The sequence below is a fragment of the Cynocephalus volans genome, chromosome 4 (assembly GCF_027409185.1).
Source record: "Cynocephalus volans isolate mCynVol1 chromosome 4, mCynVol1.pri, whole genome shotgun sequence".
Taxonomy (NCBI): Eukaryota; Metazoa; Chordata; class Mammalia; order Dermoptera; family Cynocephalidae; genus Cynocephalus; species Cynocephalus volans.
The window spans coordinates 15,525,497-15,546,756 of NC_084463.1; the positions used below are offsets into that span (position 1 = coordinate 15,525,497).

A 21,260-nucleotide genomic window follows, 5' to 3' on the forward strand; every position below is an offset into this window, starting at 1 on the left:
GGCTTGAGGCTCTGCATGGCTTTCTGGAGTCTCCGTGATAGCTCAAGGCCCCCAAGGGCCCACTCCTTAACCATAAATCCCCTATCAAAGGGGCAGCCTCTACTCCCTGAGGGAAAAGTCTACCAGGCTAGACCGGCTCTCAGGCTGCCTTTGGCAGACTGATTGGGGCTACTGGCTATTCTCTGTGTGGGGGAAGGGACAGCAGCCTGAAGGAATTCGCAAAAGCACAAAATGGTCTCTTAATCCAACTCAGCTGAGGATGCTGAGGTCAAGACCCTGGCACAGGGTGGCAGTTCTTAAAGGCACAGGCAGTGGCTGAGAACACCCAGCAGAGGCAACTCGGTGCTCTGCGGGGGATGTAACCGGGGAGCTTGCCCCATCCTTACCTCACGCAAGGTTCTTTTTTTTTTTTTTTTTCATTTTTTTTTTTTTCACGCAAGGTTCTGAGTGAGCACCTGGGGGTGCTGGGAGGGAGGGAGAACATGGGCTACTTTGGCATCAGGGAGCCTCAGGTGCTCTGAGAAAGAAAGAGAAGCTGGGTATAGGGGTTGGCAGCTTCGAGGCCTAGAAGTCCTAAGGGCTCTGGACAAAGCCAGCTGCCCACCAGTCCTCCCTATCAGGGTGGTGGGGGCATTAGCCAAGCCTGAGTCTTTGGAAGGCCTCTGTTAGATCCTTGTGTGACCAGGACAAGAAGAGAAGCCATTATAGGAAGAAAATGGTGTGAGCTGGAGAAGTTGGCTGCTTATCCCTGGGTCCCCTAAGCCTGTAGGAGAAAGGACAGAGAAGGAGGAGACAGTGCCCAAAGACTTGGACAGGGTTGGGGTGTGAAGTCTGGCCATGGGTGCTGTCTGTCATTGCAGGGTAGGAAACCTACACTCTGTGAACGAGATTGCTTCCTGCCTCTTTCTCCATGAGTAAAGTTCTCTTGGAAGATCCCAACCTGACCCAGCTGTCCCCAGGGAGAAAGGAAAGGAATTGTTAGTCTGTTTTGTGTTAGCCATGTTCAGGCTGAGTTGGGCGGGGCAGGCGGTGGGGAGGCAGTGTAATATTTCTGGCTACTATTTGTAGGATGGCATGTTTTAGGCTCTGGGCAAGAAGTCTTCATGCAGTTTCTCTCCTTTCACAGCTCCATGCGGTAGCGTGACCATTTTACAGATGGTGGTGCTGAGGCTCCGGTAGGTGAAGTAACCTCCCCGAGGCCACACAGCCAATAAGATACTGAGACAAGAGTTGAACCCAGGACTGGATAAATCCTAAACATATGTTTTCTATGACATACCTCTTTCACCCTAACTGGGACTGGGACACGATGGGAGTGCAGAGGGGACAGAATGTCAGAGAGGAGCAAAGTGAGGAGCCCAATGAAGACAGAAGAACCAAAAGAGACGGATTCTGTGCTCTTGAGGCAGCTATCCTTACGCTCAGCAGACGAAATTCTCCCACCCCCAGGTTCTTCTTATTCATCCCCTGGTGGGCCTTCGGCTGCTTTTGTCCAGGTCTAAGCCTTTTCCTGGACCCTTGGATGTCAAGCAGCGCTTGGTCCTTAGGGAAGGTACTTTTTAGTAGCTGTAGGGACAAGTGCTCTTAAAGAGGATGACAGTCCCTGGCCTCAAGGCAGGATTCTCTGCCTTAGTGTGTGCTAAGAGCCTGGGCAGGTATGGAGGGGATGGGGACAGCTCCACAGAGGGAGTGGCCTTGTGCTGTGCTGAGCTGAGAGGATGGCGGGTGTAGAGAACCACACCCCTTGGGTCGGCTGCACTCTGAAGCCACTGTGATCATCCAGTGAGGGGGTGCCCGGTCTGGCCGGGTGCTGGGCTAATGGTGCCCTCGTCTCAAGTAGCCCCTAATCGAGTGCAGAGGTTCTCAAAGTGGGGCCCAGGGACATTTTTTAGGGGGCTTGAGAGGTCAGAACTATTTTCATAATAACACTAAGACATTATGTGCCTCTTATGCTCATTCATGAGCGTCCAGTGTAGTTTTCTAGATACTCCATGATGTACGATATGCGACAGGCGGGATGCAGAAGGAGGTGAGAGTCCAGCTGTCTTCAATTAAGCCAGGCGTTAAAGAGATTCGCAAAAATGTAAAACAATGCTGCCCTTACTTTTTTTTGATTTGGAAAATACAGTTTTTTAAAAAAGCACTTATATTAGCATGTAAAGAGTTTATTAATTTTAAGTTTATTGTTTAAAAAGAAATAAGAAAATATTTACATTTCTTTCAGTTTTATTTTATTATTTTTTTTTTGTGGCTGGCCAGTACAGAGATTCTTTCAGTTTTTATTTGTAAGTATTGATAGATATAATTCACATAAATGAAAGTTCTTTGGGGTTCTCCATATTTTTTAAGAATGTAAAGGGGTCCTTGAGAACTGTGGTTTAGTGGACAGACACAAAGACAGTTTACTGAGTTATAAGGCCAGAGATCACATGCTGTGTAAACTGAAGAAGCGATGACTACCTCTGATGGGGGCACCCGGGGGGACTTCCTGGAAGAAGTGGTCCTTAAGTCTAAAGTTTGAGCGTTGAAAAGAATTTTAATAGGCAGAACTTGGGGGCTGGGAAGGGAATTCCAGGAAGGGGAAGAGGCTTATCATGGAACGTGGGTTGCAACCTGTTTTGAGCAGGGAGTGGCTTGGTCAGAACAGGTCTTGTGAGGAGACAGCAGAAGGGAGGCAAAATGGAGGCCTGGAGACCAGGAAGCTTCTCTCTGGCTTTGGTGTTGCCCATGGCCATCCTGGACTCTGCCCTTGGCTTTGCTGGCACAGGCACTTTTGCAATTGGCCTTTTTATGAAAGTGTTTTGGGAGAAAGGAGGTAAGCCATGCCATGAGGGACCAGGTCAGGATAGGGGGTGGCCTAAATAGAACACAGTAAGGTTGAGGTGGAATGCAGACCCATCAACTCATTCTCTTGTCTGGTCCTCTTACCAGCCCAGGGAAGTGAGGCCAGGGAGGTGTTTGGTTCCCATTTTCCAGATGTCACTGAGGTCCCTGGCAGTTAAGGGCCTTTGCCCAAAGTTGTACAGCTGGTAAAGAGCAGGGCTGGATTTCAGAGCTGGGGTGGTTGGAGTTCTGGCTTTCCCTTCCTTTTTTTTTTTTTTTTTAAACATTTTCCATGTTCTTTCTGTAAACTTGTAGAGCAGGTTGGGGCAAGAGGATGTGTGAGCAAGGATACCAGTTAGAAGGCCTTTGCTGGAGCCCAGCATGATGAGGACTGGACCTGGGGCCGAGAGGCTGGGAGGTCTCAGACCTGCAGTGGTTGAGTCCTGGGTTTCTTGCTTCTGTTTTGGCTTCCTCTGGGGCTTTGTCTTCCTTCTCGCAGGCCCTGGGGCCTTGGCCTTCTTGCCTTTTCCTTCTCATGGGGTCTCCCCCACACATGGACACCATCTCTCCTGCCCTCCCTTTCCTTGCTGCTGCAGAGATGTTTTTGTGGAATTTCTTGCTGATCACTAGGGATAAGATTAACAAGCAAAGGGATGTTGCATGCCAACTGGGAGACCCCTAACCCCCTGGAAGCTCTAGTGGGCTTTTGCTTTTATCCGTGAAAGTGTGGATCCCTGTAGCTCCCCCATGCTGACTCCACCCGCGGCTTGCTCTCCTTGGCTCTCTGTGGCCTCCTGCCAGCAGGTAGGGCAAGGCCAGCTGGAGGTCAGCTGGATTCCAGCTCTCTAGCTTTCCCTCTACCTTGTTCTCTGGTCAGAACTTCCACTCCAGCGATACTGGCCTCTTTTCTGTCCCTGGAACATGCGGTGTTCACCCTGTCTCTCCATCTTCCTCCGGTCTGGAATATCTTTCCTTCTTGCTCCCTGAACCAGCATTATACATATGCATTAGGTGCTTCCCCTCCCCACTTTTTCCACCAGATCTCTCAAATGTACTTCTTCTTTCTCTCTTTGCCCACTGCTACCCTTGGCCTTGACCCATCCCCAGTTCCTGGATTTTCTCTAGGAGCCTGGACGATAGCAGTGCAAAGCCAACCAACTCACCACTGTCCCCAAGACAGATCACCCCAAATATCAGGACATCGGAAAAGCTCATCCGTTGGCTATGGGAGTCCATTTAGTGGCTCTACCTCACTAATTGTGTTTAGTTTAGGCAACTTATACTTTGCATTCCTAAGCCTCTATCATGTTGTTTGGGAGAAAGGTGGCAGAAGAATCCAAAGAGTCCAGGGGAAATAAACATTTGCTGAGGAGCATCCGCTACGAGAATCTCAGCGGAGCTTTGATAGCTTAGTCCTCCAATGGGGGTGATGAATACTTGTTGGGTACCTACTATGTGTCAGACACCGTTTTCTTTCAGCTGGCACAACTCTGAGTAGGTGTTGTTATGCTCAGCTTACAGATGAGAAAACAGGCTCAGAGAGATTAATTTGCTTGGACTATAAGTGCTAGTCTCTCTGCTGCCTCCTGCATCCTGCACAGTGCTTGTTTCTACCTGAGAAGCAATGAAGGATGAGACCCTCAAAGGTGCCCATTTCAGACAGACCAACTAGGGCCTATGAGGCCCTAGTATGAGGTAGATCATGCTGGTTTTGCTGTTGGGCATCTGTGAATGTTACATTGCTGTTCAGCTCAGTTCCTAATAGATACAGAGTTGGAAAATTCGCTGCAGAAAGTCCTGCAAAATGCTGTCAATAATTTAACCAAAAGATGGAGTACTCAGATGGAAAGAGAACTGGGTGGTAGTCAAGGGTGGGTTCCATCCTGCCTCTGCCACAGACAGGCTACATGGCCTTGAGCAAGCCTTTTCCAGTGCTCAGTGTCCTCACTGCCACAATAAAAGTGTGGACAAGTTGACCTCCATGGTCCCAACTGTAAAGGGTTAGAAAAAGAAATATGCAAACTGATCACTTAAAAAATTAACTCTATAAACTGGAACCAGAGGTATGAAAGTCCCCTGATTTGGGACTTGGGCATGTACTTAAAGGATACGTGACTTAGAATGATAACACTTGAGCTAAGACCTTCAAGATCCACTAATTCAATCTACTTAATTCACAGATGAGGCAGTAAAGCCCAGAAAAAGGGAGGTTCCTGTTCAAGGTCACACAAGAGCGGTTACGGGGGTAGATGCCAGCAAAGAATGGGGGAAGAAATCCAAGTTGCTAGGATGCAAAGCTTGATGGACAAAGAGACGTGGGCACAGATCTGTTTGTTTGAGGTCTGTGTAGCCACTAGGACCTGTTGCCATGGGGATAAGAAAGCAGCACAGGCTAAGTATTGAAGAGAGAGCTGGGAGCAAGGGTGGAGGGCCTGTGCTGAGCTCCTGACCTCAATGTGACCTGTAGTCCATCTGCTTCCCAGTAGAAGACAACAAAAATGCACAGAGTGGCTTCTCTCTCTGGTGAAAACTAGTCAAAGGAGAGGTATAACAACTTACATTTATTTGGAGCTCCCAATCCACTTTGCTACAAGCCTGATGTTTCCATTTTGAAGGGGATACTGTTCACCTGGGTCTTGGGGAAATCATTAGAGTTTAAAATCTTATCCTGGGTTGGGCCATTCCCAGGGCAGGCCAGGGAAATTTGAGGTCCTCAGGGAGAAATACCAGAGTTTGAGTCACTGTTGTTTTCAATCCTTCTTCTCCATGCTTGGGAAATGCCCAGAAAAATGTCCCCACTATTGCCTCCCTCTATGAGGTGGGTTTGACAGCAGCACACAGGACTCAAATGACAGTGTGTGTCCGTCTCAGCAAGGACGCAATAATTAGGCCTTAATTTTTCAGTGTCTGGAGCAGTGACGGCAGTTAGGAAGAATCCTGATGAAACACCCCAAGCTGAGCTGGTGGAGACTTTAGCTTCCCTAGCTCTCAACCAGTGGTAGAAATGGAAAAGCTCAACAGTACTGAGAGAGAAAACCAAAGGTGACAATGTCCCTGACCATACAAAAGAGGCAATCTCTTTACGGGACTAAATCTGAAGTTCTGAAAAAAGTACTTTAGAGAACAAAATCTTTAACATAAAGGTAGTTGTTTTTAAGTATTGGGAGGTTGGGGGGAGCTGAGATCTTTCCTTTATCAAGGACCAAGCTCTGATCATTCTACATCTAGGTAATGCCACTCTGCTCAAAGAGCAAGTTTTGCTGTGTTCAACAGCTGCTAGAAAGACCTGTTTTAGCTTAACATAGGTCTGTACAGGCACTCAAGTATTCTAACAAAGAACCAAGAGTACCCATGCCACCTGTTAAAAAGTTGATACTGAGGCTGGCCGGTTAGTTCAGTTGTCAGAGCAGCCTTTCACCAAGGTCACAGGTTTGGATCACCGTACTGGCCAGCCACAAAAAAAAAAGAAAAGAAAAAGAAAGAAAAAATTGTGCAGCTTTTTGGGGCGTGGGGAAGCATATATGTATTTAAAGAAATGTGTATTAGAAATGCCAATTTTCCTAGGTGTCAAAACAGTGTTATGTCTTTATTCCTAGGAGATGTATGCTGAGGTATTTAGAAATGGTGACATGACACCTCATCCCTACATATTTTGGCCAAAAGTACATATAAACAAATGTGGCAAAAAGTCAACAATCAGTGAATCCAGATGAAGAATATTGTGTCCAAAATGTGTACTATTTCAGTTTCCTTACAGAATTGAAAAATTTAAAAAATGGGTAGTTAACTTTTTCTAGAACTTGAAATTTATAAACTGAAGTGAAATTCAGAGCCACTAAAATGCTATGTGCCCTTCCTGGGTTCAGATCCCTCCGAAATCAAGAGTCCATTACTTACCGACTTATTTCTCAAAGCTATTATTTATTCTGTACAAGGTTCCACTGTACATTAGACATTCTCCTACTCTTGCTTACACAGTAAACAAGTGTACACCAGCCCTTGAGCTCAGGTTCACAGGTCTTCTCTGGAAAAGGTTGTCAGGCCAGTTAAATTCAGGGTGTCTTTCTCGATGCCTCCTCTTGTGAGCACTGGAAGGTCCAGGCTCCAAAGGGCATGAGCCAGGCCCAGCTGTGCAGGTGTGCAAAGGTGCGCAGAGCTCCATGCCTTAGTACTGAGCAGCTTTACTCTCTGAGACAGCATGGAGCTCTGTCCAACTACTTAGGGCAAAATCAAGCCCATGGGAAAGAATCATATGACTGAGGCAAGATGTCCCCAGACACCCAGGCTCCAGCTCCCAGGGCAGGGCTGAAGACCAACGGACACCCCTGAGAAACTCGGTCCAGAGGGCCTGTGCCTACGAGGCTCTGAGAAGGGGGTAGGGGGAAAAGGGATGTTAAGAAGAGAATAAATAAAAGGTAAGAGAAGCTCTAGGGGTGAGGGGCTTGTGCTATCCTTCAAACAGCTGGGGAGTAGCCCGGGGATTAGAGAAAGTGGGCAGGAAGAACTTGATACACTATCATAAGAAATCTCCTTTTACCTACTTTCCTCTTCTCACTTCAATGCACAACATGCCAAGGGCTAAGGGCAGGACCCCTATTTGCCCCAGCAGATTTGAACATGGCGCTGCACTGGAGAAAAGGGAAGAGGCTGACGGACATTTCAGGGAGGGGCAGTTACCCCTTGGTCCCCAAATGCTATAAGGCACAATTCTTGGAGGCAACTAGATTCCATCCAAAACATTAAAAAAAAAAAAAAAAAACCTCAAAAAACAAAACTTGTTTAGATCCCAGGTCTAGTGTGACTGTGCTTGGGGCCTGGCCAACACCCACCTAGCACCACAAGGGGTTAGCTTTAGAAAAGCTGTACTTAAAAAATTAAAAAAAAAAAAAAAAGAAAAAAAAGGACCAGTACAATGTCCCAGCTGTGACGAGGTGTGAAGGAGAGCATCTCCAGTCTGAAAAGTTGGGTTTTTAAAAACCCAAACCAGCTTTTTTCAAAGATGTCCCCTCATCTGTCCCCCTGGAGTTAGCAGCTTTAAGAGGGCTCTTGGCTCATGTGTGTTTTTGTGCTCTGGACCGGTGAGCAGGTCCTGGTGGAGATGGGACGCCAGGCTCCTCAGCGGCGTGGCGTTTCCAGGCAGCGATGCTCCCAGCAGGCTCCAGAGGGCGCTGTCTTCCCAGAAGGCGCGAGGGCTGGAAAGGGCAGCTGGTGGATGAGGATCTTCTCCCCACATACCACTGTTGTTTATTACACACAGGAAAAAACAAGCTTAAAAATGCAAACAAGAGAAGCCGAGGGAGCACTGTGCTGACTCTGGTCTCCATGTCCAGTCAATCTTCCTCGCTAGATCACGGCTCAGGAGCACCTGGCTCCCCACTCCAGACCCTGACCAGGCTAAATCCACTCCTGCTCGGCAGTGTTATTTTAGTTTATTTTTCTCCTATTTGTCAGGTTTTCGTTTGTTTTTGTTTTTTTTTAAAACTTAGGGTGTGGGGCCACCACGGGGAAAGGAGAAGGGTTGTAGTTCCTCACTGCTACATACGAGAAGGTGGACTGGCCAATTCGTAGAAGAGCAAATAGGCGTCGCTGGTGCGCACTTGGCTGGAGGACATGGGTGTGACGCTGTGGAGAGAGCAGGGTAAAGTCAGAGCCCTGGTGAGGGAGGCCTTCAGGGACACAGCTGAGTGGCTAAGTCTCTAACCTCTCTTCTATCCACCAAAGCCAACCTCTTGTCACTTAGAGAGCCTTTGAATGGGCAGTAGACTCTTGGGTGTCACACAGCTTTTTGGCTCTGACCTTTTCTGTCCTTTCAAGGTGGAAGCCATGCAGACGAGTGAGGTACAGGTGTCTGACAGCCAGGAGCCCTGTCCAAGACCTCTCTCTCACCTGGAGTCATTGAAAGTGTGCCATTCGCCTGTCACTGGACTTCGGCAGTAGGCTGTATAATGGCCGCCCATGGTGGTTCCGGAGTGATTGGACACAGCATATAGGTTGTAAACAGCGTGGTCTGAGGAGGAAACAGAAGGAGTCAAGCCCCCGAGGTGTTCCTTGCCCCCGTGTTCCCTCCTTCTTCCCTCTCTATTCCCAATCTTTTCATAACTCACTCCAGCAGCTTCCCTCCACCTCTTTGCCTCCCAACTGTATCTCAGACGCTTGTGCCTTGATGCTTCCCTTCCTGCTGCGAGATACTCACTGGTGTTTTCTGAGGCAAATTCTCTCAAGTCCAGGTCTCTTAGTGGGAAATTCACAAATGTTGTGAGCTTGCTGGTTCGTATCCTGGATTCTGAGAACCGCTTCAGATCTGGCATTGATGTGAGTCAAGGACAGACAATGTAGCAAGAATAGAATCAAACTGAGTTCTAAACAGGCACGTGCACTTTTCTCAGGAAGCAGAAAAGCAAACAACAAAAGGAAAGTCCACAAGTTTCGTTTTCCTACTTTGTTCCCCTCACTCTTTGGCCCCTTGTCATCAGTCATCTCAAAGGTCATGTCCCTGCCCTAATGGATCTTAAGGATACGGAGCACCAAGATCTTTGGGAACCTCTGGATGGAGAACTTCTTTATACATCGTTTTCTGGCTCGGCAGCGACAGCATGTCTGGAAGACAAGACAGAGCTAGAAGAACTTGGAAATGTCAACAGGCCCGAATCCAGTAACTGCTCAGATGGATCTGCTGGGACCAGAATCTTCCCCAGACAGGTCTCATGGAAATTTGTTCTTGCTGTTACTAAAGGGTGACTTACTGGCTTTTCATCGCCATCGAGCACATCCTCTTTGGTGAAGAGCCGCATGCAGTCCATTAATGTCACCTCAGGATAACCTCGCTGGGAGAGGAAAATAGTAAACATCAGAAGTCAACAACATGAAAGGATAGGAGTGGAGTTCCAAAGGTGGGACAACAGGAGTGCATACCTTAGCAATGGGCAGTGAGAGGTCCCAGAAGGGATCAAAGACTGTAGAACAGTAACCACAATCAGTACACGTCAGGGAGCTTTTTAGCTGCCCAACAAAGAGATCTGAAGAAGAGAAGGCCATGAGTTGCTGAAATACAGGGAGGTGAGCACATGGTCTTTTCTTAGTGCTCTTGTCTTAGTTTGTTGGACCCTGAGCAGAAACCGAGCTTCCTGGGAGGATGATTCTTAGAGCTTTTCATGCTGTGCTCAGGCAAGAACAGAAAACAAAAGTAGGCGTTCACCCCATCCATGCACTTACCCCCAATCCTACTGTCTTCCCGTTCTAGATATTTTCTCCACATCTGTCGTCCTTTCTCATCATCACTGGGAACCAGAGAGAGGAAGACAATTGGGTCAAAGGTCAAACCATGATAAGTTTAAGGGTCTATCAATCAAGATACTAACTCTTCAGAAGTAAATCTGATTCTCCCCAAATCATCATCCCCAAAGATATAGGTAAAAAAATCAAGCTCACAAAAGTCTTGCTTCCCTACAGCTTTCTCCTCTTACTTACGGAAGATGATCGAGGTTCTCAGGGTTGGACTTAGGCCTCACTGTAACTCGGTTCACCTCGTTATGGAGCCCGTCCAGAAGAAAGCGAAGGAACTCCTGAGCGTCCTGCTGACTGAACCCCACAAAGAGAGAGTGAGCAATACCTTTTGTCTCCAATATCTGCTTTTTTTTTTTTTTTTAAAAAAAAGATGACCGGATAGGGGATCCTAACCCTTGGCTTGGTGTTCTCAGCACCACACTCAGCCAGTGAGCCAACCGGCCATCCCTGCAGAGGATCCGAACCCGTAGCCTTGGTGTTATCAGCACCACACTCTCCCAAGTGAACCATGGGCCTCCCCTCCCAATATCTGCTCTTGCCACCACCCACCTTGGGGTGGACATGTCTGCAAGGCCCTTACTTATAGCCAACGAAGCGCGGTGCGTATCTCTGGATCTGCGTCTTGAACTCAGATGGGCTCACCACGTCATTGGGGGATGAAGTCCATATGGTCTGAATTAGTTTTGCAAATTCTATTGTAGAGGAGAGGGCAGAGAGGGAGTGTGGAGGACAGGTGAGATATTTTCTATAGGAAACTCTGAGACTAGAATCCCAACAAAAAGTAGGCAAAGAAAGAAAAACAGGAGAGGTACATCTAAAACACAGGTACTAGCACAGCCCAGGTAGAGTGGACAAGCGTCAAGAGCAGAAGCGGGCCCTCGCCCCGGGAGGGCCATTCACCTTCCATGAGGGCTGTGTGTGCATTGCTGCTGTGGCTGAGGTCCCGCATATAGAGCCTCTGGAGGCAATAATCTTTCAACTCCCGGGTGTTGCTCAGGCACTGCAGAATCGAGTTCATGAAGCACTGCAAGAGACGGTCCAGACAATCACTGGGGGAGACCAGAACTCCACCTGGTATCTCCATTACTTAGTACCAAAGTAATCTACCCAGAAATTAATCCTCTCAAAGGCCTCAAGTTCCTCTTTTCATAAGTGAAAGGGGTGAAGTGAGGCAAATCACCCCATGGGCACAGGTGATGTCAGTGGCTATTCACTACAGAGGTATGCAAAATGGAGGGGGTGTGATGAACAGAATTGGGTGGGAAGTGATGGATGTCCTTGAGGAGAAGGATCCAGGAGAGTAGCAAGCTGACAGTTAGAAGGGCAACTCCCCTTTGGCAGTGCTTTCTGCTGTGGGTGGATGAGGCAGAGCCTGGCAATTCTGTGAAACACCAGCCAGGAAAGGCAGGTACCGACTAGCCTAGAGGGTAGGGAGAGGGCTGAAGCCAGAGGGGACTCTGGTTAGGTTGTCCCAGTCAGGATAGGAGGGTGTGGCCCCAGGAAAGAAATTGGGCTGGGAAGAACTCACCGTGTTCCCAAGGTTTCGCAGACCAGCCAGACCCTGGGCGCTCTTAGAATTCTGTAAGCAAAGAACACGTGGCAAATAAGGCTGAGGCAAAGAGGCTGGGCCTGTGCTCAGCTCTCTCATGCAACTTGCTGCTACTTGGAGCCATAGGCAGCAGGCCACATGTGTTACTCTCTTTTCCATCTCAGTCTATGTACCTTGCAAGAAGGAGGATTGAGGAATCCTGTTATTTTCAACACACAACAAAAATATTCTTGAAGGTTTTGCTTCCGTTTACTGACTATGTATTTCCCTACGTTTTTGCGTTATTCCTCATTCTCTGCTAACAGTGGAGACTGGAGATTAGAGCTAGAGACTAGGAATTCATATATGTGAGTACATATGTGCCTCCTGACTACAGAAATTTCAAGTCTCAAATCCAGGTGCTATCTCAGATGACCTATATTTGTACTCCTGGAAGTCCAATATATAAAAGTAGCTGTCATAATAGGCACTTCAAGGAGTTTTGAAAAGTTAAATGACAAAACACCCCGAGTTTCGATTTTCAGCTGGGGAAAACTCAAGTCGGCCTACTGTTCTAAATTGCCAGAGACAGGTGGCATTCCTTCCAGCTGAGCTCAGCTCCTAAGGGCTGATTAAAGGCTGGTAGAATCCTCCCTTTCTGGCTCGGGTTTCAACACCCTGACTGGCCACTGGCTGGGAACCCTTGTGATGGCAGATTGCAACCAAGCAGAGGCTAAAGGTGCCACTTTTGCTCTTGTCCCTATTGTGGAGGCTGGTGAGGGGGTTGGAGAGAGAACAGGTGCTAGGTTGAGGACTCAGAGCACTGTTTGTCAAGGTCTGTTGGCTGATCCTGGGCATACCTCCAAGGAGTCAGAAAACCTTCAGCTCAAAGGGTTAAAGAAACAGTTTGCAGATGAGTCTGCCACCCCCGCTCTCAGCTCTCAGGGAGGGGACTGGGGAGCAGGCAACTCCGGAGCAGCACTGGCTGGGGCATGCGTGGGGCCAGCTCAACCCTGATCAGAACAGGAGCCTGAAATAACTCAGCTAAAATTACTCATGCGGTGTGCTGACAGCCTGGGAGGCTGTCAGCAGCTCAAAGCCCGTGAGGCTGTCTGCTGGGGGGTGGGGGGAGTGGTTGAGGGGAGGAGCAGGCTGTAGGAGGGCTTTTCTCAGGAACTGACTTGCTGATCCCACCAAGTAAGAGCATCCCTCCCCTGGCCATTGTCAAGTATATCACTAACAGATAGGGAAGAAAACATACCCAGAAAAGAGACCTGGTTTAAACCTAGAGAGAAAAGCCTAGTAGCAGCAGGTGGGCACAAGCATCCTTGAAGAACTCTGCTTGGCTAGCAGTATATGACCCCAACCAAAATCTGAATCTTACCTTACTGACAGTCTAAACCCTGATGTTCCAGCAAGAGGGATAATACCCTGGGACCTTACCAGCATTTTTGGGCAGAACTGGTGAAGGACTCTCTCAGGACTCAACAATAATGCTGCAGAAATCTCCATTTTGCCCATTCAGAACCAAATGTTAAAGTTTGCCCACAACAGAATACCCATGGTTACACCTATTTTTGGCAGCGCTTTATTAGTTCTTAACCCCTGTGCCTCAGATGACATCTGTCTAAACAGGCTGTAGAAGCACAGCATTCTTCCACTGGTGACCATGTCAATGTCCACCAGAGCGGGCCCTCAGCTGAGACAACAGTCACTCAGCATGAGCGGGGGGTGGGGAAATGGGGAATTGGAGGCACTGTCTACAGAGGCACTCCTGTGGTGTTTTAGGGATGCTGACACTTTTAACTGTGACCCAGCAGAGTGAGGGTCAAGAAGTAACCCATGGTTACTATGCTTGAGGATCTAATCCTTCTGTTGGCCTGGAAGGCATCACTAGGACCCTCTGGATTTTTTTCTGTTTTTTCTTTAGGGTGGGCAGTTGTGCCTCTGTGTAAAATTTCCTGAGCCAATTTCTAAGCGCTCTGTGTAGAAGGTGGGTGAATAACAGGAGTTGGGGGGTGGGAGTGGAGGGGTGAGCAGGGCTGCTTTACGCCCAGCCAGATATTCTTCTGCCATGAATAGGAAATCAGGAGCTCCAGGGAAGTCAGCACTTTCCATTCTAGAGAGGAACAAAACGTCCCAGGAGTGACCTTTCTTACAGGGCAAACAATCCTACCTCAGGGCTGACAGGGGGACAAAGAGGCTAGAACTGGAGAAGGTGAGAGAGAGACTCTGCACAGGCAGCCTCTCACAGTGAAAGAAGGAGAGAGAAGGAAATGACTCCAGCTGTTATGCTGGGACTCCTGTGCAAAGAGCTGAGAAAGTGCCCCCAGAGCTTCCTTACACCCAGTCATCGGCAAAGCTAGTGTTGGATCCGTAGCAAGCACTATTCCACCTCCATAATCAATAAACAGACAGTATTCACCTTCCAGGGGAGGAGCGGGGACTCAGAGGAGCCCTCCCTGGGTTAATGTGGAGAAGCATCTAGAAACTGGCCGTTGGAAAGGCTGATAAAGGCTTGTGACTTCACACGCAAGGTCCCAGTCAAGGGCTTCCCTGCTTACTTCCCCTGTGCCGTGAGGGTCAGCCATGAGTCCTGGCTGCAGCCAAGGAGCCTGGTGTGGCCCTGGCACGAGGCAGGGCATGCACTGCCAACACGGGAGCTGGTGCTTGTTACATAAGACCTGTCAAGCTCAGGTCCCTTCTCCCTTCCCCAAGGGGGCAGCGCCCAGCCTTAGCCCCAGCATTACTCTGGGGCGGCTGCTCCAATCGAGGGAGCCACTGTCCACTTCGTAGAACTGGAAAGGGGCGGGGAGAGGGAAGTTGCCCTTTCTCCTGTCCGCGACTCCTCTGCCCTTCACAGGGTCAAATGACCCGTTACCAACCCTCCTTTGGGAGAGAGTCTTTTGGGGACAGTGAGGGTAGAGGCGGCTCCTTTCTGAGCAGCCTTCCTTGCTGGCGTTTGGCTTTGGAGGAGTCACCCCGCAGAGTCCAGCGTGCTGAGACCTAGTCAAGGTTACGCTTCCCCGCACCTGTCCTGATAGGTGCCAGGAATTAAGAAGTCGACAGCCACCTGATGCCGGGTCACGGAGGGGGAAGGAGGAAGGGAGACTCACGGGCTGGGACCTCAAGCAGGGGAGGGGGCCGCGAGTAAGCGTGCGATCACCTGGGGTGGGGGCATTCCTTGCCGGGAGACCCTGGGAAAGGAGGGGTGGGGGCTGGGAAGAATCCGTCCCCGCGCCGAGGGGCGCGTGGCGGGCGGGGGGAGTGCGGGAGGAGGCGAAACTCCAGGCCCGCGGCGTCGGGGTCCGGGAAAAGGGCCCGCGTACCTTGGCTTTGTTGATCAGCAGCCCCACGAAGGCGGAGAGCAGCAGGGACGGGGAGAGAGGGGAGCGCGGCCGCAGCTCCTTCGCGAGGGCGTGGAAGGGGGCGGCGGGGGGCTCCTCGGGCAGGGTCACGGTGTACGAAGTGCGCATGCTGGGGGCGTGCGGCGGGCTCGGCCCCAAGCCTAACGTTGCAACCCGGGTGCGGGGGAGTCCCCGCGCGCTGCCACAGCTCGGACAGCTGCCGGGGATGGCGAGGCCGCCACAGAACGCTGTCCGCGGCACCCAGCGGTAACCGTTCCGGCGGGGCCCCAACGCGCGCTGCTCCGCCTCAACCTCCCGGCGCGCGCCGCCAACCGCCGGGACCCAGGCTCTCGCGCTCCGGCCGCCTGGCGGCCCCGCCGGCGCCTCGGGACCCGTGACGTCAGCGCCAGGGCGGGGTCAGGGCCGCAGTCCCGCCCCTCGCCCCGCCCCCCGCCCCCCGCGCCCCGCGCCCGGCAGCCCGCAGATCCCAGGCCAGGCTAGCCCGCTGCAAAGAACCGCAGGCCTCGGGGAAGGCAGGACTGGAGCGCGGAGTCCCGGGCCGGCCTCGGGCTGGGACTCAAGAGAAATTCTTTGGGGTCCACAGAGGACATTTCCTCAAGACGAGTGTCAACCGGGTGAGCATCCCCCAAGGCAGCATACAATTCCTGACTTTTGGGGGCTGCAGATTGCTAGGAGAACCTGATGAAAGCTCTGTACTCTCTTCAGAGCAGAACGCGCATACGCACAAACTTTTGTCCAGCATTAAAGGGGGACTCAGGCCCTGGTGAAGCTCCACTCAGTCCGTGGGGGTCGATGGGCCCAGATAAGAAGATAGATTTCCACGGCCTCGGTACTAAGCTCCCCTACTCTGCCCCATCCTAGTTTGGCCCGTTATCAAGAGAGGCAGTGCTCATACTTTATAAGGCACTATAGGTCACCGTCCCTTTTAGCTCCAGGAAAAAACCTTTCCTGGCTTCTTCTCACCAAGTACCCAGCTCCATCTCTCACATAATCTCAAATTTGACTTATTGTGGGGAGATGGGGATAAAGTAACACAATGATGAGAAAATAGGTGCTCAGCTGGTGTGAGAGTGAGTGTTCTACTTTGACCCTAAGTGCAGCAAATGCTTGAAGGTCAGGGGTCTTTAGCTTTTGTTTCTGATGCTGTGCCCCTCCACCTGCCAGGGAGGCACACGAATGTGTCTAGAGAAATTATCTTGTTTGGGGCTTGCTGACTATTTTTAGCCAGTATTTTTAGCATTTTAAAAATACTCTGAGAGGCAGCAGCCTGTGCTGGTTACTCATCTGTGGGCTCCTTCTGTTCCCCCTGGTGCACTCATCCCACATGTATATGCACACTGCACACATGACCAGAGCCACACGAGGAATGTGTCCGGGACATATGTATAGGCTGTACCCTAGGCCGCCCACAAAACAGCAATTCTGTGCTAGTGGGAGGGGAGCAGCACTGTGGCCTCCCTGTGTACCACATTGGTGGTGTGAGGAGGCAGTACAGGAGCCACAGGGCATTCTGCTTGGTGATCAGTGAGGGTGGGCATGTTAGTAGGGGCATCTCCATAGTCACCGTCCTCACCCAGACTCTGACTGAACCTGCACCCTGGACAGACTTGCAACAGCCTTTTTCTCCAAGCTTCCTTCTTTCCAACCATACCCTTTGGAGCTGGTCCTACACAGCCGTCGGCAAGGCTTGCATCTGATCACGTCACTCTTCCACCCAGAATCACCTAGAGCACCTGACTCTTGCATGGGGTCCAGAGTCTCAGGTAGCCTGTCTGTAAGGCTGCCTATCCTCAGGCCCCTTCCACTGTCATCACCCTCACCCTTCTGTGGCCCTTGCAACCAACTGACCTGCTCTTACCCTCTGCTTAAAAAGCAAAATGGCCACTGATTAAGTACTTATTAAATGCCAGGCACTGGGCTAAAGACTTCATATATATTATCCCAGTTAATTTCCATAATAACACCATGACATAGTAACTATTACCTCTATTTTATAGATGATGGACCTTAAGCCTAGGGAGGTCCAATGACTTGGCAGGACCACAAAGTTAATGACAATGTGGGGCTTTGAACCCAGACTTTCTTACAGCAAAACTCATGCTTTTAAGAGCTACTAGGAAATTCTGGGACGCCCTTTCTGCTGTCTGCCAATTACCTACTTGTAAATTCTGCTCAAAACTTGCGTCTTCCACAAAGCCTTCCCTCATTAACTCCACCCAGCTCTAAACACCCCATTACTGCATATCCTCAGTCTCCTAGCATTCAGTTTGCACGCTATTAATTTATCTTAATATGTTTATTTTTTTTTATAAGTGTCTCTAAGACTTTGTAAGTGGTCTTAGATTGTGTGTGGCTTGTCTTGGTTGTGCCAACAAGCTGAAACCTCCCCAAGGGCAGGGTAGAGGTTTCTTAATACATGGTGTTGATCTTATCTCTAAAGAGGGTCAGACCAAGCTGCAATCCTGGAAGTCTCACTGACCCTCAGAGGGTGGGGTGTGAGTCTGGTTTTGCATGTTGAACAAGTGTGCTGTGGGAGGGAAGGGACACTGCCCAAGAGACACTGACCCACGTAGCCTTTGGCCTGTCTCCCCATCTCCCCATGACTAAGACCCTGTGATGTGAGCACTCCCACCCCAGGACATCTTGGCATTCTGCCAGCTTGCTCTCCTTTTTCCTGGGATGCAGGAGGTTAGAGGGGATGCTGGGGGCAGGGAGGTCCAGGTGGGGAAAGATAGCAGGGGGAGCTCTTTGAACAGTCTGAGGCAAGGGGAAAGAATTCACCCAGGGTCTAGTCTTGTCAAGCAGGTCTGACGGCTGCAGTACACAGCCAACAAAGGCTCATTTTCACAACTAACCAGGTCCCGATGAGCCCCTTCTTCCTCAGTGCCATTTCTTGAAGTGGGATGGATACAAAGGATATAGTCTTCTGGGATCTGAATCTGGCTTTGGCTCTGTGATTCTCTGTGCCTTAAATACTGAGCTGATCTGGGCAGTGCTCATTCCTGCAGCCTGAGACTGCCATTTCCCAGAGCCTGGGCTTGGTCTGCCTCCCCTGTGGGATAAGTCATTTTCTTCACCTCAAATCCTTCCTGGCATGAGATGGAGTATAAATAAATGAAAGTCAGGATTAGGTCTGTGAGGGCAGGGACTGAGAGTACCCTGCTCCTTTCGGATCTGAGTGGGCAGCTTGGTCCAAGCTTTGGTGACGCTGCTCAAGCAAATGTCTCAAGGCCAGTGGCCCAGCTCCTAGCACATGCCTGCTATTACCACCGGAAATGGACAGACTGGTGGCCTGATCAACTGAGAGATAAAATGTAGGGGCTCTGAGTCCTTGTTAGGGGCTGGGCTTTCAGCCCACAGTGTGCTGTGGGGAGGGAGGGTCAGCCTATCCTCCCCACTGGCTGTAGGAAGCCCTGCTTCCCTGCATGACTTGGACCCCAACAGGCCAAAAGTTCTGTACTCCTTAAGCCCCAGGCAGTCTGGCCTGAACCAGCCAGATTCCAGAGGCCCACACACTTCCCTCCTGCTCATACCTCTGTTCAGGGTGCCAGTTTTACGTATGCATTGAGGTGAGAGGGTACAAGGGGCCACGTGTGCAGCTCCAGGCTCTGAACATGCTGTTAATTTCTGAAGCTGATGGCCAGTGGAGTGGCTCTCCTAGGGGCAGGGAACATTTTTCCAGGAGTGGATTAATTTCAGCATTGCTGAGCTGCACCCCAGCACCACATTAACTCAGGAAGACATCCTGGAGTGGCAAGGGGGGATGGTGCTGGGCTCCAATTGAGAAATGGAGCCTGGGTAAGGCAGCACCAAGGCTACCAGCCAGGTCACGGCCCACAGCTGATCTTCAAGAGACAGAGACATCAGCATCTAGCTGATTCTAATCACAAAATACAAGCTGACTGCCCTTTCCTTCTCCATGGCTAGTGCTGGTCCTGGCCATGGGAAACCTCTGACTGACACCCTCCTCTGAGTGACCTTCTCATGCTATCAGCATGGATTCAGTTCAAGCGCCTGGGAAGTTCACCCTTTTCATGGTGGGTGAGTGAGCCTGGGGTGGGAATGGGTAAGGACAGGCTCAGGGTCTCAGGCTGCCAAGCTGGACAAACCAGACAGCAGGGATGCAGCCCAGCATGGTTGAGTAAACAGAGTGAACAGGGGAAGGATAAGAGAGGAAGGTCACACTTCTCACCCGGGAGCTCTAGGGTAGTCCCAGCCACCCTCAACTTGCTCTCTTTGGAGTAACCTCTGCTCATCTCAGGCAGCATTCAAGTCCAAAGTCCCACCCCAGAGAAAAATCATGTGACTTCAGCTTATATAATCTCCCTGTCACTGAACAGCTGGAACCAAGGCTTTGGAAGATGAGTCAGCAGCCCAAGTGGCAAATAGGACCCAGGTACTCAGGTTCCCAGACCCTTTGCTCCTAGAAACAGGTCCCAGAGCAGAGGGAAAGGGTGTGGAAGAGACTGGAGAAGAGGCTGGACTGATGGGGAGCCTCGGCCCCTGGTTCTGCGTCCGAGGAGCAGGTGCCTGGCCTGCTAATTGTGCTCTGGAAGGCCCTGGGCCAACCCTGGGCTCTTCTTGTGGAGAGGAGAGGGTGTCCTGGGCAGGGTGGGGCGAGGGCAGGGCTGAGGCCAGCGGGCAGAATGCCAGGGCTGGGGAAGGAGCAGCTGGAGGGGCGGGGTGGGGGAGGATTAGGAAGGATTGTAGGGGTTAAAGCACAGCCCTGGCAGGGCTCAGGGGAACAGCTTGTCCTTCCATAGGCCCCTGGAACAGGAGAGGTGGGGCGGAGGGGGGAGATGGCAGGGCTGGGTACTCAGGCTTCTGGCTCTCTGCAGGGATAAGCTACCTGGGCTGGCCTGGAGTCCTCGCTAGGGGTAGTGAAAGCTTTTTTCCCACCATCACTGTCTCTCCTCTCTCTCTGCATTTTAAGTGGAAGGTGGAGCCTCAGGGCAGGCCCTCGTTACCCTGGAGCTGAGCTGTACCCCCAGGACTGGCATTTTGTCAGGTGCTTACACAAGCGTGGGGAGGGGGGTTATTCTGAATTTGTGTCCCCCCCTGCCTGTTCCTTACTCATGCTCAGCTGAGTTTGTGATATTCCAAGTTCACGTTGGCTGTACATCTGATGAGGGGAAGGAGTCCGGTTAAAACCCTTCTTCTCCCTGCTTTTGGCCTCCCTTTATGAACACCAGCCAAGAGCCCCCGGTCCACAGGATGCTCTTTCTACCTTTGTTCCTCCCACAGGGAGCCCCTCCGCACTCCGGTCAGCCGCGACATGCCCCCTATCATTCCTTCCCCCCTTCAGCTTAAAGGAGCTCCTCCTCCGTAGCGTAGCAGCGTTTGGCTGGTTTCAGATTCCCCCACATTCGCTATTTACTTTGAGCCTCAGGGCGTCCAGTGAGTTGGGCAGGGCAGGCGGGAGCATTCCCTTTTATAGATGAGGAAATACAGCTGCACTGATAAGTGTCCCAGGGGAAAGAGGCAAACTGTTCCTTCCCTGGGTCATAGCAGCCCGTTGCAGCCTCAGATGACCTCTCTCTTTCCCACCACCTATGGCACTTAAAATGCCTCCTATTAGGAGCTATAGGCTGCCTCCTACTGCAAATATTTAAGAACTTAATTCCCCAAGGGAATTATGAATGCACTGAAGGCAGGGACCATGGCTCCCACATCTCTTGCTTCTCAAAGCACCTGGAATGGTGCAAAGAGAACTAATATTTACTGAACACCTACTACATGCCAGGCATTTACATACATTACCTTTCAATTCCTCACAATGATCTATGAAGTGAGAACTGTGATCACTCTCGTTTTACAGAGGGGAAAATAGGTTGAGAAGTCAGGGAAGCCAAGGTTACACTGCTAGTAAGCTGAGCACTGTGAATGAATGAACAAGAAGGTAAAATCCCCAAATGGAGATCTGAAAAGAAAATGGACCTGGTTTTAGAAAGAAGTGGTCCAGGCCCCATGAAGAGGGCTGTTCTCACCTCAGCAAGATGCAGTCAGCTGAAAGAAGTGAGGATGAGAGGGTGAGGAGAGAGGGGTGAGGTTAAATAAAGGTTTTACACCATTGACCCTTAGAGGCCTTTCCTGGTTGGCAGTGTCTTCTTGAGTGTGAGCTGGGAATGAAACACTAGCTCAACTGTAGCACATTCCTGGCTACTTAACTGTGTCACTTCTGGGTGGGAAGTGGGGATGTTAGGGTGGCTGAGTTTGCCCCTGGGCAATCTGCCATTCCTCTGAGGTCCTCTCTCAAA

At 50.5% G+C, this 21,260-nt stretch overlaps 1 protein-coding gene across 6 annotated transcripts in view; it reads right to left on the reverse strand.

The window, feature by feature from the left end:
• Nucleotides 1-6,724: 6,724 nt before the first annotated feature.
• The window catches only part of USP2 (ubiquitin specific peptidase 2), a 34,496-nt gene continuing 19,960 nt past the window's right edge, over nucleotides 6,725-21,260 (reverse strand). For 5 of the 6 annotated variants that reach the window (XM_063094245.1, XM_063094242.1, XM_063094246.1 and 2 more), the window contains exons 3-13: nucleotides 11,636-11,686; nucleotides 11,008-11,131; nucleotides 10,688-10,799; nucleotides 10,291-10,401; nucleotides 10,036-10,100; nucleotides 9,736-9,839; nucleotides 9,567-9,647; nucleotides 9,342-9,420; nucleotides 9,017-9,124; nucleotides 8,710-8,830; nucleotides 6,725-8,445 (exon numbers count right to left, since the gene is read on the reverse strand). In XM_063094245.1, the coding sequence (XP_062950315.1) occupies nucleotides 8,358-8,445; nucleotides 8,710-8,830; nucleotides 9,017-9,124; nucleotides 9,342-9,420; nucleotides 9,567-9,647; nucleotides 9,736-9,839; nucleotides 10,036-10,100; nucleotides 10,291-10,401; nucleotides 10,688-10,799; nucleotides 11,008-11,131; nucleotides 11,636-11,686 (1,044 nt within the window). In that variant the 3' untranslated portion in view covers nucleotides 6,725-8,357. Of the gene's footprint in view, nucleotides 8,446-8,709; nucleotides 8,831-9,016; nucleotides 9,125-9,341; nucleotides 9,421-9,566; nucleotides 9,648-9,735; nucleotides 9,840-10,035; nucleotides 10,101-10,290; nucleotides 10,402-10,687; nucleotides 10,800-11,007; nucleotides 11,132-11,635; nucleotides 11,687-14,964; nucleotides 15,326-21,260 lie in introns of those variants that run through there. The other variant, XM_063094248.1, reaches the window with a different exon arrangement.